We start from the raw sequence: 19,079 nt of genomic DNA, 5'->3' as shown, positions 1-19,079 counted from the left end.
TAGACACAGGGAGTGTGGTGATAATAAAAAGGCACACATCTTAGGTGTGCCTACGGGACCTGCTTTGTGAGAGAAGCAACAGAGTAACATGTCAGCATTTCCAAAATAACTCAACCCCATTACCTTTTTTCTTTTTAGAACGGTCTTTGCACTTACGTTTTAATTGAAAAAAAACAAAAAACCCTGGACATTCAAAACTGAGAATAAGATCCTTTATTTAAAGGGTGGTACAGTATGTGTCTGGTGTTATACATTTCCTTCATTATTGCATGCCAGTACTAGAGTCCCTCTTCACCCTCTGACTGTGGACCGCGCTGGTCCAGACAGTGTCAGAAGCTGACTGGTGTTCCAGTGTCGGAGAGCGGTCTGTAGTGGAGTACGAGAGAGGCTGCGGGCCCTCTCAGCCGACACGTATGTCTTACAGATACCAAACAAAGCTCTAACATACGCTATTGCCAAAAACTACATTTTTGGAGCTTTACAGTTGGCCTCACTCAATAAAAACTATATTAGAACTATGACTGTCCCCTTCTCCCTCACTTTCTTTCTAAATTTTGCAGACTGACTTCTCTTGAATGCGGAACGTTTACATTTGTTATTCTGGCCAGTTCCCCGTGGCACAAGAGCAGCAAAGAAACTGTCACCCTACTAGCGGTGCCTGCAGGGAAGAAGGTCTAATGTACCTTTCGCCTGCGCGCTTCTCGGTGCCCGGCGAGAACTACCTCCTGCCTGTGCCCCACAGCCATGGCTGGACAAAGTGGCCCCTCCCCCATGTGCAGCTGCCTCTGGGCATGCACAGGTCATTCACAAGAGTAGCCTTCCATATTGCATCAAAGTGTGACAGGATTTTGTACTGGAAAAGAGAGATTCCACATCCTGTTCAGTTCCCACTTGATGTGAAGAAATGTTTTGTAGCCCTCTGCAAGGTATGTCCATGAAACTAGATTACAGATGAATAAATGTGCATCAAAAGAGTAATAAAAAAACACTTGTTTCTTTTACTGGAAAAGAAGTGTATGCTTTTGTCCCTGTGGTCTTACAAGGAGTCAGGTGTTGGGGTTGCAGGCTCTGCCCATAACCCTTCTTCAAAGGCTCCCCCTACCTATGTCCCTAGGCAATGCCCTGGTGCTTAATTCAACCCCACACACTTGTGGATTTACACTTCTGTGCTGATAGCCCTTGGGTTTGTAAAAGTCTCGCGCGCGCCGCCCTGCCGGCTCACCGGGTGACTCTGGAACATGCCCGTGGCGAGCGGTGCCCCTGCGGCTTTGTAGCGGGTGGGCGTATAGGTGATTCTCTCCCCACCGTTGCGCACCATGTCAGCAGTGCGGATGTAGAAGGGGGAGTTGTAGGGGGAGCAGGTTGGGCAGAAGGTGCGGGCTGAGGGCTCCTGTGGGAGAGCCATTGGTGCTGGGCCACTCTGTCTGTCCATGTCATACGAGGCACAGGAGTTACAGAGAGGGGGAAGGTCAGGCTCCTCTTCCTCCTCCTCCTCCTCCTCTTCCTCATCTGTTTCATCTTTCTTGCAGCAGTAGTACTAATGGGGAAAGGAAGGAAAGTTTGAGTTAGAGATACCGCAGTCTGTGTTTGGTGCAGGGTCCCACACCTGCAGGCCAGAGCCATTGGCCAAACTCTGCTAACAGACTCTGCTCATAGCTCGCCAGCTTAGCGTTTATGTGAACGGCTTTATGAGAAGCAGCCAACGTATCTGGGAAAATAAAAACCTCTCAGACAGTCTCAAACTTCAGTTACCACATTTCTTATTGGGTTCTCTTACTACTGAACTCCTGTACCCCAATACCAGGGGAAAAAAACAGTACAATAAGAGCAGAGAATAGCTAAGAATCAGTATAATATGCTATTTGTTTTACCTTGATTCCTTACGAAACGGGGCTTATCAGATGGTCTGGGTGCTCCTCCACCCCTATCAATTTCTAACAGCTAGACCAAGCTGATTCAAACTTTGTGTGAAGGCGGGTCCTTGAGTGCCTTTCTAACAGGCCGATACAGTAAAAGTCGCGGGACAGCAGGCGAACGCCCGCTCTCCTGTGCGCACGATTTACTAAATTAATATATTTAAATTAGGGCCCACGGCAAAAAGAGGCGCTAGGGACACTAGCGCCTCTTTTTAGACAGGAGCAGTGGCTGTCAGCGGGTTTGACAGCCGACGCTCAATTTTGCCGGCATCGGTTCTCGAGCCCACTGACAGCCACGGGCTCGGAAACCGGACGTCGGCAAAATTGAGCGGCCGGTTTTCAACCCGCGAGCCGCGGGCCAAATTCAATTTTTTTTGTTTTTTAACTTTTTGTAACTTTCGGGACCTCCGACTTAATATCGCCATGATATTAAGTCGGAGGGTGCACAGAAAAGCAGTTTTTACTTTCCCGGTGCCCGGAGAAATTAGCGCCTATCTTAGGGTAGGCGCTAATTTCTGAAAGTGCGGGAATACCTAATAGGGCCATCAACATGCATTTGCATGTTGTGGGCGCTATTAGGTTCGGGGGAGTTTTATTTTATTTATTTTATTTAGCAGTTTTCTATACCGACCTTCATAGTAGATAACCATATCGGATCGGTTTACATTTTAACAAAGGGTAAAACTGAGGTAACAATTCTGGTAAATAATAGATAACAAAGGAAAAGGAATAAGTCAAAGTTACAATCAACAAGGTATGGAAAACTTGGAGGCTTAAAGACAAGCTGGAAGGAAGATAGAGGCAGGTAGAATAAATATAACATGATACGAATAATTTAACGGGTTAGAGCATATGCTTTAACCAGGAAATGCCAGTGTCCATTGTTTAGGAGGAAGTGTGTCAAGGTCCTTGTAAGAAGTGAGGCTCAAACTAGTGATTATCCGGTGGATCTGGGAAGGCTTGGTGAAAGAGCCACGTCTTTAGTCTTTTTCTGAAGGTTAAGAGGCAGGGTTCCAATCTGAGATTTGCTGGGATATTGTTCCAGATAGCTGGGCCTGCAATTGAAAAAGCTCTGTCTTTGGTCGTAGAGAGGCGAGTGGCTTTAGTAGGGGGAAATTTCAGAGTGCCTTTGTGGATATCTCTCGTTGGTCTGTTAGAGGAGTGGAGTTTGAAAGGGATATCCAGGTCGAGTTGGAGTTGCTGATGGATGGTTTTGTGTATTAGGGTAATAGATTTGTACAGGATTCTGAAATTTACTGGTAACCAATGTAGGTTTCTGAGGACGGGGGAGATGTGTTCACCGCGGCTGGTGTTGGTCAGCAGTCTCGCTGCCGCATTTTGTAACATCTGCAGTGGTTTGGTGGTAGATTTAGGGAGGCCTAGAAAGAGGGCACTGCAGTAATCTATTTTGGCGAACAGAAGAGCCTGGAGGACTGTCCTGAAGTCTTGGAAAAATAAGAGTGGTCTCAGTCGTTTCAAAACCTGTAGTCTGAAGAAACTGTCTTTGGTAGTTGTGTTGACCATTTTTTTAAGGTTTAGACGATTGTCTATTATTACCCCAAGGTCTCTAACGTGCGTACAGGTGATGTGAGCATTGTGCGGTGAAGGTGGAGGAAGATTGTTTTCATTTGAAGAGATGAAGAGAAGTTCCGTCTTTGAGGCGTTGAGGACCAAGTTTAAGCTGTTGAGTAGATTAGTAATGGATAGAAGACAGTTATTCCAGTAGGTGAGAGCTTTTGAGATGGATTCTGATATTGGGATTAGAATCTGTACATCATCTGCGTACAGATAGTGAATTAGGTTGAGGTCTGTCAGTAGTTGGCAGAGGGGGAGGAGGTATATATTAAAGAGGGTTGGAGATAAGGAGGATCCTTGTGGTACGCCAAGGGAAGATTTTGTTAGAGGTGACTCCTTGTTATTGATTTTGACTTTAAAAGTCCTATTGCTGAGAAAGGACCTGAACCAGTTGTGGGCTGATCCGGAGATGCCGATATCCTCAAGGCGATCCAGGAGGATGGTGTGGTTGACTGTGTCAAATGCCGCCGAAATGTCTAACAGAACTAATAAGAAGGAATGTCCTTTGTCTAATCCCATTATAATATGGTCTGTAAGCGAAATGAGGAGGGTCTCCGTGTTGCGTGATTTCCGGAAGCCATATTGCGAGGGGTATAGGATCTTATGGTCCTCTAGATATTCTGAAAGCTGGGTGTTTACCAGTTTCTCTGTAAGTTTGGCAATGAATGGTAGATTGGAGATGGGTCTAAAGTTGGCTAGTACATTAGGGTCTAGATTGTGTTTCTTGAGGAGGGGCTTAAGAGAAGCAGTTTTTAGGCTGTCTGGGTAGCTTCCTTGAGTTAGAAGGCTGTTAATAATATTTGTTAGAGGTCCTGAGATCGTGTCTGGAATAAGCAGCAGGAGTCTTGATGGGATATTATCAGCCGGATGACTAGATGGTTTCTGTCTTTTTAGAATGGATTCAATCTCTTTGGTGGAGATTAATTCGAAGCTGTCCAACCTAGGTTTAGCGAACAAATTGAAATTCTCATCTGATTTGAGAGGTGTTGTATTAGGAGGAAGGAGGGCGAGAGTATTTAGGATCTTCAGTTGAAAAAATGAGGCGAGTTCATTAGCCTTGGATAGAGCTTGTTCGTCTGGAATAGGTGGCGGGGTTGATTTAGTTATTTGTGTTACGTAAGCAAATAGGGCCTGGGCGTCATACTGGTAGTGGTGTATTTTGTTGGCGTAATATTCCTTTTTTTTTTGTAGTATGCAGGTCCTATAGCGATGTAAGAAACCCTTGTATGCTGAAAGGGTAGTTGAGTTGGGGGTTTTTCGCCATCTATTTTCTTTATGGCGTAAGTCCTGTTTCATCTGTTTTAGTTCGGTGCTGAACCAAGGTTGATTCCCCCTTTTTTTTGGATTGATTGTTTTGGAGGTTATTGGGCACCATTTGTTTGCGACTGCTTCAGTAATTGTTTGCCAGTTGGACGCGCGTTTTGGACGCGCTATTACCCCTTACTGAGTAAGGGGTAAAGCTAGCGCGTCGAAAACGCGCATCCAAATGCCGGCTAACAGTGCGCTCCGTCGGAGAACACGGTACTGTATCAGCCTGTATGATTGCTAGGGATTTAGGGGGGGTACAAGCAAGGGCAGAGTTGACAATTTCCTCATAAGAAATGCATGGGAGGCAGTAGAAAAGGAGCCGAGGCTGTCGGTCACGTCAAGCTTTTCACTCGCAGACTCGGAGTTACCACTGAGCTGGGAGGAACACTCGTGAAACTCTCTCACCAAACACCAGACCTGCAAGGGGGTTCCTTCATTGACCGGGTCTTGGGTTGCCCCAACAATGACCTGCATCTGGGTCTTTTCATCAGATAGTCCTTCAGCTCTTTTCTCTTTGGTGGCTTCATTGTTCCCCTACGTTTAGACCCAATTTTATGTCAGATGTTTCAGTCTCTTTTGGTTGGATACATGCATAATCATAAAGTGGTGACAGTCAGTGATTGGGTTTCCCACAGCTGTCAGAATTTCACTTATTGCTTATTTTTCCTTATCTGTCTGTCTGTCTGCTTTGGAATATCTTTGTGTTCCGTGCTTACTGCTTTTGTGAACGGGCATGCCACTGTCTCGACTCCCCGCCTGCCACAAGGTCAATTGTGTCTTACACGTCTTGATAAGGAATGATAGTCTCATATCTGCTGCTGGAAGTGATCTCCAAGGTTGCCTGAGCAGTTCTGAATCTTCCAGAGGCCTTTGCTGCTTCTCGGGTTAGTCAGGCTTCTCCTTTAGCCCGATGAACATGTAATCACACTACCTACTGCTGTCCCTCCCCATCTCCGCTCCATGCAAGACCTCCTGATCATTTTGATGGACACAGAGTGTGCTTTTTCCTGTTCGGTGTCTGCACTGCGGAGCCTAATTCCACTAGAGAACCACTTAAAGCTCAAGGATCACATTTTGGATAGCAGATCAGGAGGAAGATAGGTCCTGGTACTTATTATCAGGTCTTTTTTTTTTTTGGAGTGGGAAGGATGTTTTTCTTCTGACCAAGCCTATTTTCATTTACTGTTGGTATTTTGTTAATTGGGGGCTTGATTTGGCTTGATTAAGGGTGGGCTTATTATCCTTCTGGATTGCGGGGGTTGTATACTAATTATTTGCTGTTTTAATGTATTTGGAAGATGGGGTCATGGCTGTGTTCTGTATCTGATTGTATAGTTTGAATAGATTTGGTTGTGAAGCTAAAAGCAGATACTCAAAAATTAATGAGTAAAATTAATCAATAAATTCTGCCTTTCACTAATACAATAATATGGTGGTCAAAATGGCTCCATGGTTAGTACTCAGTTTTGCCCAGCAGAAAGCTTGATTTAAAGGTGCCTCATCCTGGTCTGACTGAAGCTGGGACCTACAGACTCTGGGAGAAAGGCTGAATTAAGGACTCCGGGAGGAGCAGAGCCCAGCAAGGCCTGGCCTAAGCAGGGGAGATGGTTAAGGGACAACTTGGTAACATGCCATCCTCTCTGTGTGCTGCTCCTGAAAAGGTTTCATTATACATTTTTAGAAAATGCAGACCACAAATACATAATTATGTTCGGTGGAAGGGGGAGTACACAGGTAACTCCTAGAGAAAAGAGAGAGTGTTGGTACAGTGCGAGCTGAAATGACAATGTGTAACCTAAAACAGAAGTGGGAATCACTGTATCTGCAGCACACATTTATATATGGAGATTATTACATACCTGTAGCCTACAATAACAAAGCACAGCGATGATGGACAGCAGTATCACAGTTGCAAGGATTCCGCCGGTGATAACAACAGTTCCCGCTGTCATCCGACCAATTCTCCATCAAACTCTGAAATAAAAAGAGAGGCGATCAACTGGACTGATCCTCAGGATGATCCCGCCATGTACAGATCCAAAGAACTACCTGATGCACACAGGGAGAACATTTGTTTACCACTGGACCTGCATCTTTAAAATGGCACTCTGGTCTCACATCTGACTCAAAAATCTAGGGGGGGGGGCCAATATTCAGTGCCACTTAGCCATCTGAGTGGCACTGTTTGAATATCCTGGCATGGTTAGCGGCTGCCACTTAGCCGACTAACTTTTTATCTAACAGGCCGATACAGTACAGTGTGCTCCGACGGAGCGCACTGTTAGCCTGCTATTGGACGCGCGTTTTCCCTTACCCCTTATTCAGTAAGGGGAGGAAAACGCGCGTCCAACCTGCTGAACCTAATAGCGCCCTCAACATGCAAATGCTTTTCTGTGCACCCTCCGACTTAATATCATGGCGATATTAAGTCGGAGGTCCCGAAGAGTAAAAAAAAGTTAAAAAAAATTTTTTTTTTAAAATTGGAAGTCGGCCGGCGGCTGTCGGGTTGAAAACTGGACACTCAATTTTGCTGGCATCCGGTTTCTGAGCCCGTGGCTGTCAGCGGGCTCGAGAACAGACACCGGCAAAATTGAGTGTCGGCTGTCAAACCCGCTGACAGCCGCCACTCCTGTCAAAAAGGAGGCGCTAGGGATCCGCTAGTGTCCCTAGCGCCTCCTTTTGCCCGTTTTTACCACCAGGCCTAATTTAAATACTGAATCGCGCGCACCGTGGAGTGGCCGGTGCGAGCGCTGGTAAAGCGGGCATTCGCCCGCTCTCCCTCGGACTTTACTGAATCGGCCTGTTTGTGAGGTTGTTCCAGGGCAGGGACACTTCTTCGACTAACTTAGCTGGATAAGTGCCGATATGCAACCTTATCTGGCTTAGTTCACCAGATAAGTCTAGGACTGCTATTCAGCTGCCCTAAAGTTAGCCAGATAAATGTATCTCCTACGTATAAGATAGCCAAGTATATTCAGTATTGTAGCTGTGCCGCTGAATAGCTCAGCCAAGATAGCAGAACACGTTTATTTGGCTAACTTATACAGCCAGATAGTGACTGAAAATTGGTCCCTAGATGTTTAGTTGAAGCTGCAATCATCAGCATTCTCTTTTTTTTTTCCCTTTCATGTTGTTGATATTTTTTCCTCACTGATTATTTTCTGTCCCGAAGACACTGACATTTGTATGCAGACTGAAATGCCAGATGCGACACCAGTTCAGTGCTGTGTGGGTGTTAGCTACTTGCACATCGGTCAACTGCACTCTCCTCCTCCCCAACTCTGGGTGGCTCATGGGCACACATTCGGTGGCCCTCCACTGAGCCCGCTGCCCGGTGCCGCGCCGGATGACAAGTGTACCCCTTCCCACGTGCCCCCGGCACAGCTGACATCCACCTCAAAGTCGCGTGGGGGCGGCCAGAGGTGCAAGAGGAGCGGCTAAGAAACTAAAAACAGTGCTGCGGCTGTTTTTTTCATTTCCTTTCTGTACATTGAATCTTATTTTTTTGGCTCCTGCTTTTCCACGCTCTCACTGTCAATGCGCCAGAGCGAGAAGTGAAGGACAGAAAGAAATGAGAGAGGACCGTTGAGAAATCTCTAACTCGGTGAAACCTCGGGGGGAACGCGCTGCTGTGCAGGTGATGCTGGTTCAGTCCCCAGGGCCCAGCATCTGTTTCTCTCTGTGTGAAACAGGACCCCCAACATCGCCGCACAGAGAAGATGCAGTTAACGTGAGAAAAGCTTCGCTCCGAGGTCAGTAGAAAACTCTCCTCCAGCAGGAGGCTCTTTGGCACAATGCAAGAATTAAGAGGAGCACTGGCAGTAGATTTGAGAAAGTGAGATCATACTCGGCCTACTCTGGCTTACAAATCAGGTTCACTTCTGTCATGGTGTGCGCGTAATAAAACCCATTTGGGGACGTTATCTTGAGAAGTCTGTTATGCTCAAATATGCCTCGCACCCTCCCAGGGTTAAATAACTCTCACAACTATAACTTAACGCCTGGGTATTTTCTAGGCTTGGTTCAGGAACTGAGGCCAGGATTCAAATCCTGCTGCCACTCCTCGTGACCTCGGCCAAATCACTTTACCCTCCACTGCCTCAGATACAAACTTAAGACCTGATTTACTAAGGCATTTTTCCCATAGACACAAAATGGGAGAAAAGCCTTAGTAAAATCGGACCCTTAGCTTGTAAACCCTCTGGGGACAAGGAAAACCCCAGAATACCTGAATGCAATCCGCTCTGAAGTATCATGAAAGGCGGAATAAAAAGAAATAAAATAAATGCCGCTGTCCTGGTTGACCATCAGTCTGCCCAGTTATCCACTACATGCACCACTGCGGCTATGGACGCTGCCCAGCTGTTACGTTTAATTTTATGTAGATAATTATTCACCGCCTTTCCTGAGTAATCACCACCAAGCGGGCGACAAATACACTGAGGCCAATATTCGGTAGGCCCTTTAGAGGACAGGTTACCCGGCTACAGTTAAGCCAGCTAACGTGTCCAGTATATTCAGCAGGATAAACGCTTGCTAGGTTAGCGCCAAACTTATCCAGCCTCATGTGGCTGGGTAACCTGCTACTTACCCGGTTATCATCAGAGTTAGCCGGGTAAGTAGCACATCTTAAAAAAAACAAAACAACGAAAAAACCCAGGTTCCCAAAATGCCGGCTAAAACCGAAACATAAACTTTAACACTTCCTAACAAAGATCACCAGCATCCAAGGGCTTCCTCCAGTCACTTCCAGTGTAACTTAGGTTATTACCCCCCTGCACAGAGAGAAGGGGCCACTACTGCAGGTAATGGATGGGGGGGAGGCAGAAAAGGGGAAGGAGGGAGGGGAGGCCCAGACTGGCAGCGATCTTTTCTAGAAAGCTTTAAGGAATGTGTTTAGGTTTTAGGCAGCTTTTTGGGACCGCGGAGTGGAGAGGGAGGTTAAAGAGATGTGGTGGGGGAGGGATGGGCATCTGGCTGGGAGGCCCACCATTTACATTTCGTTGTTTGTTTTTTTTAAAGATGTGCTACTTACCCGGATCTCTCTGAAGAGATCCGGGTAAGTAGCGAGTTATCTGGCCAAACTGGATAACTTAGAGCAGGCCTAAAGTTACCAAGCCCTCCCCAGAACATCCCTAAAACGCCCCCTTTTTTATCCGGCTATAATTTAAAAGGATAAGTGGCTGAATATGCCACATTTGCCATTTAGATGGATAACGTTTGAGTCAATGCAGAAAAAATAAAATCAACAAACTTGAGATACTGTCACCAACAAATGAAATGGACACAGCATTATCGGACCTGATTGACTGAACTCATCAGAGAAATGGGAACCTCCGATTAACACCTGCCGGATAACATTGAGAGCTGTAAAGCCAGGCCCTTCCAAAACTTCCTATAATCAGTCTCCAATCTAAGCTCACGGGGCAGACTATTCCATAGACTTGGGACCGCAGTGGAAAAGCTCTCAGTTTAGCAGGTTTAATAAGCCACAATGGCAACAAAGTTAGAAAGGCTTCTTCATTAGCTCAGTTAGCTGCCTACATTGCTCTTGCTCTCGTCATCGCCCTTCCTTGCTGTGCTAAAGATATCTCCCAGCTGTTAGTCAATCAAGTTTGACAGCCGGAAGGAGATCTCTCCTTATCTTTTTTTTTTGCCTGTACCTGGGGAGTGTAGCTATGCCAGCCAGCCACCTGCCTATCAGGCCGATACAGTAAAGTTCGCGGGAGAATGGGTGAGCACCCGCTCTCCCGGCAGCAAACGAGAAGCTCCAACCATATCATGCATCTGAGCCACAAAAATCCATGAACCCCTTAGCTAGGAGGACAAGAACTGGTAACTGCAGAACAGGAAAGCAGCCAGGAGAAATCATCTCAGATGCCCTGAGAGTCATCAGTCAGGGTAAGAAGGTAGCAGTACGCTCAGGTGCCCGGCCGGGATTAGCCCCCTCCCTCCCCCTTGACTTACCAGTGGCTGCTCCAGCACAGCGCTCTCCTTTGGCGGCAGTGACTCCAGCAAAGCACCTCCCCCTCTCCCCCAGCATCGCCGTATTTCTCTTCCCCCCACTCCTTCCCCAACATCTCCCACGCCACTCCGTGCCCTGCAATCCCCTCTTTCTCTCCTCTCCCCCCCCCAACTCCTTGCTCTGCATTTCCCTCTTTCTCAACTCCACACTGCTTGCCCTGGATGTCCCTTTCTTTCTCCCCCTGCTTGCCCTTATGACCCCATTTGAGCACCACCTGCGCCTTGCCCTTCATTCACCACTTTCTTTCTCACCCACTCCTTGCCCTGCATCCTGCTCCTTTTCCCTCCACTCCTTGTCTAGCAGCAGCCCTCTTCTCTCTCCCACCTATCCTTTGCCTTGTAGCTTCTTCCCTCTCTCCTCCTCATCCACTGCCCAGCAGCAGCCCTCTTTCCTACCAAATGCACAGCAGCCACCTTCTCTCTCTCAACTACCTAGCCAGCAGCAGCAGCCCCCTCTCTCCACCTCTCCCTCCCCTCCCCTTCTGCCCCACAGTAGCCGCCTTTCCTCAAACCTTGCCTAGCGGCAGCAGACTCCTCTCCCCCAACAATCCCCTGCACCAGCAGCCCCCCTCCCAACCTCCTGTCTAGCAGCAGTCCCATCTGCTCTCCTCCCTTCTCTCTCTCTCTCCTCCCTCCTACGTTCCTTAGGCCACAGTGCTGTAATACCTTTGTGCAGAAGCAGCAGCAAGAGCTGCAGAAACTTGACATAAAATCAACACGGGGGTCCTGTGAGACGTCATGTCTGAGGCAGCACTGCCACTTCTCCCACACACTCTTATTCATTGCAGGTATCCTGAAAATCTGATTGACTGGAGGTCCTCCAGGACAGGTTTCAGATCCACTGCCCTAGGCCTTTCAGCCTTGCACTCCCTTCAATTAACCTTCACGCCCATAGGGCCCCCACAGAGTTTGATAATTAAATTGAATAATCACTTTATCCTCACCACAATCCTTCAGCATCACATAATTGGACATCATACTTTTAAACATTAAACTTTGCTTTGTAAACAAATACATAATATAAATATTTTTCAGATATCATGACAGTTTCTCATGAACGTGTCATCTGTGATTTTTGGGGATAGACTGCAAAAAACCCAGAGAAGAAATAATTACATTTAACAATTAAAAGAAATTCATAATACATTGATTGAAAGTAACTTCTGAAATAGCTGGCTGGACTGAACTACTACCCTTACTACTCACCGCAGAAAAAAACCATATAATAAAATTATCAAACTATCACTTCAGTAACAGTAAGGCAAAGTCTCTTCATTACCAAGCTCTTGTGAAGTAACAAAATCCTGCAAAAAAAAAAAAAAAAAAAAAGACTTATAATAATCTATAAAGCAAACCTGCAATACCAAAACAGCACTAACTACCAGAACTCAAACTGCAACATCCCTATCTATGAAAAGGCAATACTACAAAGATTACACTGGGTTCTAAAACACTAATACACCTCCTATGGAAATTCCACACATATGAGGGAATTTATTAAGCATTCCCTCCCAATGCAGAGAGCTGCGCTGGCTGAGCGCACATTTTCTTAGCACCCGAAACTTTACTCTTGCTAAGAGGTGGAGTAAAGTTTCTAACACTGGATCTGCCGCCGGGGCTCCCCCTCCTAACTGCGAGGACAAGTGGCAGAGGCTCGACAATGCGTTTATTTATTTTATTTTTTTTTAAAGTCTAACCATGGCCAGAAGGCTGGCTAGGAGCGCAAGAAAAGATCTGCTCCTATATGCTCTCCCTCATTCAGCCCCTCCTCTCCTGAGTTAAAAGGTGCGGTCAGACTGTGCTGACCGTACATTTTAACTCAGTGTACACACATTTTAACTCCCGATGCATTAGCATAGTATTAGCCTTAAAAATGATTTTCGCCTCTGCGTTAGAACTGTACACTGAATTTCAGCGCACAGGCTCTTAATGCACAGGTTATTGCATCGGCCTGGCAGTGAGCCCAGTGCTAGAGCCTTACATAAAAGTGGCCCTGCTGATGATGTCCCCTAGGGCCTGACACCCAGGGCAACTGCCCCTCTCGTCGACCCCCTTTCCCCCCCCAAGTCCTGGCACTGCTCAGTTGCATAAGTAGAGGCGACATCAGCAAGAGAATGGACCCGAGACCCCATCGCAAGCACCGTCTTCAGTTCTGGACGCCATACGTCTGTTAGAAATTAAAAGGACGGAAGCAGATCAAAACATTTTCCTTTCTGTTGTACCTATGGATGGCCGCCACCAAGCAAAAGGCCAGTGTTTAAGTCCCAGCTAGCACCAGGGATGAAACCAAGGCAGAAGAAAAATAGTAATGGACCCTCACCCAACTCAATGAAGCAACACAAAAACTACTCACCATAAATGATGGGAGCACAGGACCTGTGAGAGAGAGAAAAGGGAGAGAGACATAATATCATCAGCCTGCTGGGGTGAAGGACAGGAGAGGCACAGAGATTCCTGAGAGGGAAAGGAAGAGATACCAAGGAGGTCAAGGAGCAGACAGGAAGGAAGCAAAGGCGAGAGAGAGAAAAAAAAGAGATTCCTAAGGGAGAGAGGGAGGCGAGAGAGAAGGAGATTGCACTGCAGATAATCTGTCTAAGGAAACAGTGATTACATAAAAAAAGCATTCACCCAAAAGCAGAGATTACATCCCAGATAATCTACCCGACGGACAGAGCAAGGGACAGAAATGATATCATAAAGGATAAATGATATGGGGGATAAGAAACCATCTGCAAGAGGTCAGACTCCCTATAGTCTCCAGCCTCTGTGGCATGGGTTACATCCTTTTCCTGATCTACAGCCAGCTCATGAGATTTCAGGTGAGACAGGAGCCCTAGGAAGTCTACAACACAGTTGTTCACCTGTGGAGTAGGATGGCATTTCCCACTGATTAATGATGAAATATGCTGAACCTCAGATACCAGTCTACTCTAAAAAGGAGGGGCTCTCCATCTCTTAATATCTTCCACTGATGTTTCAAGGCAAAAGATTCAACCATGCTATACTGCTGTTCTGCATTCACAGTACCTTCAGGTTATAAAGCTGTTCTGTACATAGAGCATCTTTGAGTTGGTAGCACCCAGTGGCTGTAGGGGAAAAACCGCATTAGCAAGCCACTTAGCTGAAGTTTTGATTTGTAAACTTTTCTCTGATTGGGCAAGAAGTAATATGTTCTGGGAATTGGGTTCCCCGAGGAAGGACCCTCCATTTTCTGTCTGAAGCTCTCAGATAAGCCTTCAGTTTGCTACAACTGTCTCTCTCTCTCTCTCTTTCAAGATTATAAAAAAAGAAGAGCACTAAACAAGGTATAAGTGAACAACACATAAAGCACAAAGCAGTACTAGTAAAAAAAATAGTTACCCAATACAAAAATATATATATAGTTATAGGTTAGATGCACATGATGAGAGCAACTATGGCCCCTACCCTGGTGAATTTATAAGTAGCAGAATTTGAAGGCTGCTTTCTATTCATAGCAAAAATTCATATGAGATACATCAATAATGTCTTCATGATTTGGGAAGCAAATCATGCTGAGCACATTCTTTCTGGATTTATTTGTATGATGAGAATCTGATTTTCTCTATGAATTCTTCTAACACAAAGATTTGTACTGGGATATTGTGATCAATAAGAATATGTAAGCTTCTTTTTTTCCATTTGTTTATTTCAGAAAGATATAAACTGCAATACTTTGCTACATGCTATCTAGACAAACCACTGGTCAAAGTGGAAACAACACAATTGCCATATATACAGGATCAATTTGATATCTTAACTTGCATTTAAAATAAGACCATGCCTGCTATCAATAATATAAAATAAGGGGAGGTCCTCATAAATGGCTACCATTGAACACAACAATATTTCTAACAGCGCCCCAAGTATTGAGAAGATAATCTTCATCAGGGAGAATCAGCATACAAGAGCTGCTTCACATTAACACGTCGTGGTGCTTACACACTGGCACCAAAAAACGCTGCCTCTTATAGGCCGACATGACCTATGGATGCATCCTTAAAAACATTTCCTACTACTGAAATGACTTATAGCCCTGCATTTATGCAGGGCTATAAGTCATTTTAGTGTCATTTTAGTGTCTGCTGGAATAAAAATAACAATCACAAGTGACAACTATTTGTTTTGCTCTATCCTTTTTGCCATTTTTCTCTGAGAAACCTACCCGCAAGCATCAGAGGCTATAAATGTGTGCGAGTAGCTTTCCCCGGGTAGTTTTCAAAGCTGAGCCATAGACAGGCACCCTGATCCTGAACATAACACGACATCACGAGCTGGGAAACCTGTTAAATGTTTTGTTTTTATATAATGCTCATATTATTTAGAACCCATAAGTAGATATAAGTGTGACCCTAGTCCATATGGAAGTAATCCTTCAATTCTCCTAGAACTGACTTTTTAACCTGTACCCAGCTGATCAGTAATCTCCACCTTGTTAAGGAGTAGACGTTGAAAAGGAATTCTGTGCCTTTAAGCCATGATGATGTCATGCCTTTTTTTGCTTCTATTGAATTATATGGTTTTTGATTATATTAAACTAATTAGGTTCCTGATCTCATTAACAGCAAAGCAAACTCCCTCCACTACCAGGCACATTGTGATGCATTACCAAACCCTGCCAAAAACACGTCCAGAATCTTTAACACAAATCTGCCATACTATAACTGCACTAAGACCAAGGACTCACACAGCCACAACCTTACTGCAGGGCCGGTGGCTCCTATTGCATAACAGGTCTCTCTCCCCACACACACACATGGTTGGCTCACTTGCCCACTTGCTAAACACTTTTCACTGCTTAATTTCTCATTGTATTTCTCTGTTTGCCACATGTCCAGCATGACTTGTCAGCTGCATGCTTCTCCTTCACAGCCGGCTAGTTTTCAAACTTAATCTCTTTTTTCTTTTTTATGAACAGAATCAACACGTGGAGGACACTGTCAGGCCTCGTTACATTTCCACTGCATGGCGTTGCAAGTCTGAAACAGTAAACTCTCCTTCAACCCCTTCCCCACCCGGTCACCTCTCTGCAAAACCATACCTGGGAACTTTTCTGTTGTGGTCACCCTGAGATCTGCATTCACCCTGCTCCCCTGTGCACTGGGGAGCGGGGTGAATTATAGCTGAGAGCTGTTGCAGTACCTCCATCATGGCCATCACCATATCAGGTGGAGGAGAACTACCCATTATCAATATATCCTCAATAGCCATCTTGTCTTCCATACAGGCTGACTTTTGGGGATCTTTTAAGCTCATTTGTTTCATTTTGCCTGTCTGCATAAATGTCACAAAAGTAATTGGGTACACCTTAGTTGTACTTTTAGACATGTTGAGGCCCTGGATAGTGTATAAAAGGATTGATGAAGGACAATCTTGGTGGGGGTTAAGCGTACATCCTGCGTCCTCTACTCCTGCATCACGCGACCTCCCCTCATTTACTGAAAATGTAAAGTTAAAAACAAGTTAACATTTGATTGTGGCACTTGGAGATGTGGCTGATTGGAAAAGTAACTTACTGAGTAACAGAGTTCCGTTATCACTGGTTTAGGGAACCGGAATAGGCATAAAAACCATTGCCCATGTATCTTTATGACAGAATTGATCATAAGAAGGCAGGGAAACCCGGGCACCCTCCCTGCAAATCTTTTCTATTCCTGCAGGGCCACAAGAACATCTTCGCCCTTCCCCATGTTTTTCTCGGGGAGGTTCAGTCCCTGCAATCAGATAGCCACCAGAAAGAGAGCGCAGTAGTACACACATATACCATTACCATTGTCATAGCAACCTAATCCTACTGCTCAGAGTCCCAAATTAGCTCCCAGAACTCCGGGGGCCAGTCCCTCCTGGAAACTGGAGCACGGGTATCAATAAGCGGCTTTTCTATTTTTATCTTCCATCTCCTTTTGGAGAGGTCACCTGTCAGCTCGGTGGAGGAAGTGGATGATTTTCTGCTGATGGTTCTGTGTGCGAGCATAATGTGGTGTAACTCTGTAAGAGACAGAGCACGGTAAAGTAAGAGTGGGGGTGAATAATGTATAAAAAGGGACCGCAAAAGAAGCACAAGAGGGAGGGAGAGCCAGAGAGCAAGATGAAGGGCATGGGGTGAGAGAGGATGGGAAGAAAGTGAAAAAAAAAAAAGAGAGTGAAATGTATATTTTCCAACAGTGCCAAAAAAAACTACTTTTAAAGCTAGGGGACAAAAGGTTGAGGTGAGAATGTAGGCACCCACAACATAACAGCCGACCTTTCACCCAACCTTTTGCACAAGGATACCTCTTCTTTTATAAACTTTATAGTTCTCAATTTATAACTAATATTTCAAGGAAAAACCTTGCACAAGATATATTAGGAGCTACAATAAAATACAAATGTTAAGAAAGAAATACACAGCTATAAGAAGTCCACAGAAAGGAGAAGGTCCAATACGATAAGCCCAAGAAACTATTTAAAAAAAAAAAAAATTGCCAGTGGTGGTCAAACACATAAAGAGAAGGATAATCAGGCTCCAAAACAGGTAAACTGCATATCAGTCGCTAATACTTTACCCCTTAGGTACAAGCTTATCACTCAAGAAAAGCATTAATTGACTTGGCTCAAAGAAAATATAAGATGCATTATTAAACTTAAACAAACATTTACAAGGAAATTTAAAGAAAAACGTGGTCCCAGCCGGGCCTCAACAATAAGAACAGTTTCCTCTTCCTTTGGGCCTCTTTAGCAACATCAGGAAATGTTCTGATTCGAAGTTGAAGGAAAGGTTCATTATGATGTTTAAAAAAACAATTTCAAGAGACAGACTGTATCTGGCTGTAAGGCAAAGGTTACGATCAACATAGCTGGTATGGCCAAGTCTTCATCAGATGTCTCAAGTGAAGATGTTACATTCAAGCTGCCATCAGAAACAGGTGAGACGTCATTTTGAGGATCCACTCTGTCAGATCTATAGGGAATCTAGGATTAGGATCCCATTTCTAGTAATGCATTGAGGCTGACAGAGCCAGGACTGTGCAGATAGAAATAAAGCTTTATCTTCCTCTATTCTTCTATATAATTAAATAATGCAGAAACTGCATAGGCTGGACATGTGATAGGGGGCTAGGAAGCACGCACTTAGAAATAAGTAAGAATATAACCTGTTAGAACAAGCAGCTGTTTACTTCTTTAAAGACCTTTAGGATTGCATAAGCTTAGCTGCACCTGTGATTAATGAATATTAATGAGCAAAGTACCGCAGTTCTGCTTTTTGATAACCAATTAGCGTAATGTTGCATTTCTGCTTTTTCTAGAGATATATAAAGAGAAATTAATTAATTAATAAGAGAGTAGTGGAGCTGACCTTTTATTGGATAACTCTCAATGCCTTGCCTTATGTGTAAGAAAGCAGAAGTAAAAAAAAGTATATTTACCGTATTTTTCGCTCCATAAGATGCACCTGACCATAAGACGCACCTAGGGTTCAGAGGGGGAAAATTAAAAAAGAAATGGTGTGCTAAACTGGCTCCGTTCCCGGGTGTCTATGCGTCTTATGGAGCGATGGGTGTGCATACAATTTTTTTTCATCCCCGTTTCATTTTCTGGTCTGGGGAAGGTCATTTCGGTCCACTCCCCGGATTGGAAAACTTTTATCATGCTATTTTGTGAAAAACAAAACAAAACAAAACAAAAAACCCCACCCCAACCCTTCAATTTTAATTAACTACAACCCCCCACCCTCCTGACCCCCCCCCCCCCCGAAGACTTGCCAAAAGTCCCTGGTGGTCCAGCGGGGGTCCTGGGAGCGATCTCCCCTTCTTGGGCTTTCGGCTGCCAGTAATCAAAATGGCGCCGGTGACAGGGGCTACAGGTGCCATTGGTCGGCCCCTGTCACATGGTAGGAGCAATGGATGGCTGGCGCCATCTTAAAAAATGGCAGCGGCACCAAGGGAGGATGGTTTCTGTGGTCTCCATCAGCTGTGAGACTGACGTTGAGTTTTCTTGGTATATTGTGGACATTCACAGATGTGTGAATGATTTATTTATTTATTTATTTATTTATTATTTTTGTTATACCGAGTTTCATGACAGATATCACATCAACCCGGTTTACAATTAACAATGTGTGTAAAGCATAGCATAACGTATATTCCCAATAAACTGTGAAACTTTAAATACAGTGTATCAATACCGTGTGTGAGAAAGTTACAATAAAACAGGGAAAATTAACTTGGAGCTGGAATAGGGGGAAAATTGAACAATGCA

The 19,079-nt window shown here is 44.9% G+C and overlaps 1 protein-coding gene across 2 annotated transcripts in view; it reads right to left on the bottom strand.

Moving 5' to 3' along the window:
* Positions 1-203: 203 nt before the first annotated feature.
* Positions 204-19,079, bottom strand: part of FAM163A (family with sequence similarity 163 member A) — a 70,354-nt gene continuing 51,478 nt past the window's right edge. The window contains exons 2-5 of one of the 2 annotated variants that reach the window (XM_029618902.1): positions 13,177-13,199; positions 12,030-12,127; positions 6,659-6,773; positions 204-1,537 (exon numbers count right to left, since the gene is read on the bottom strand). In XM_029618902.1, the coding sequence (XP_029474762.1) occupies positions 1,157-1,537; positions 6,659-6,751 (474 nt within the window). In that variant the 5' untranslated portion in view covers positions 6,752-6,773; positions 12,030-12,127; positions 13,177-13,199 and the 3' untranslated portion in view covers positions 204-1,156. The remainder of the gene's footprint in view (positions 1,538-6,658; positions 6,774-12,029; positions 12,128-13,176; positions 13,200-19,079) is intronic. The other variant, XM_029618900.1, reaches the window with a different exon arrangement.

This window comes from Rhinatrema bivittatum, chromosome 10 (assembly GCF_901001135.1).
Source record: "Rhinatrema bivittatum chromosome 10, aRhiBiv1.1, whole genome shotgun sequence".
NCBI classification, from domain to species: domain Eukaryota; kingdom Metazoa; phylum Chordata; class Amphibia; order Gymnophiona; family Rhinatrematidae; genus Rhinatrema; species Rhinatrema bivittatum.
The sequence above is the reverse complement of the archived record's forward strand: the minus strand, read 5'-3'. Positions and strand labels throughout refer to the sequence as shown.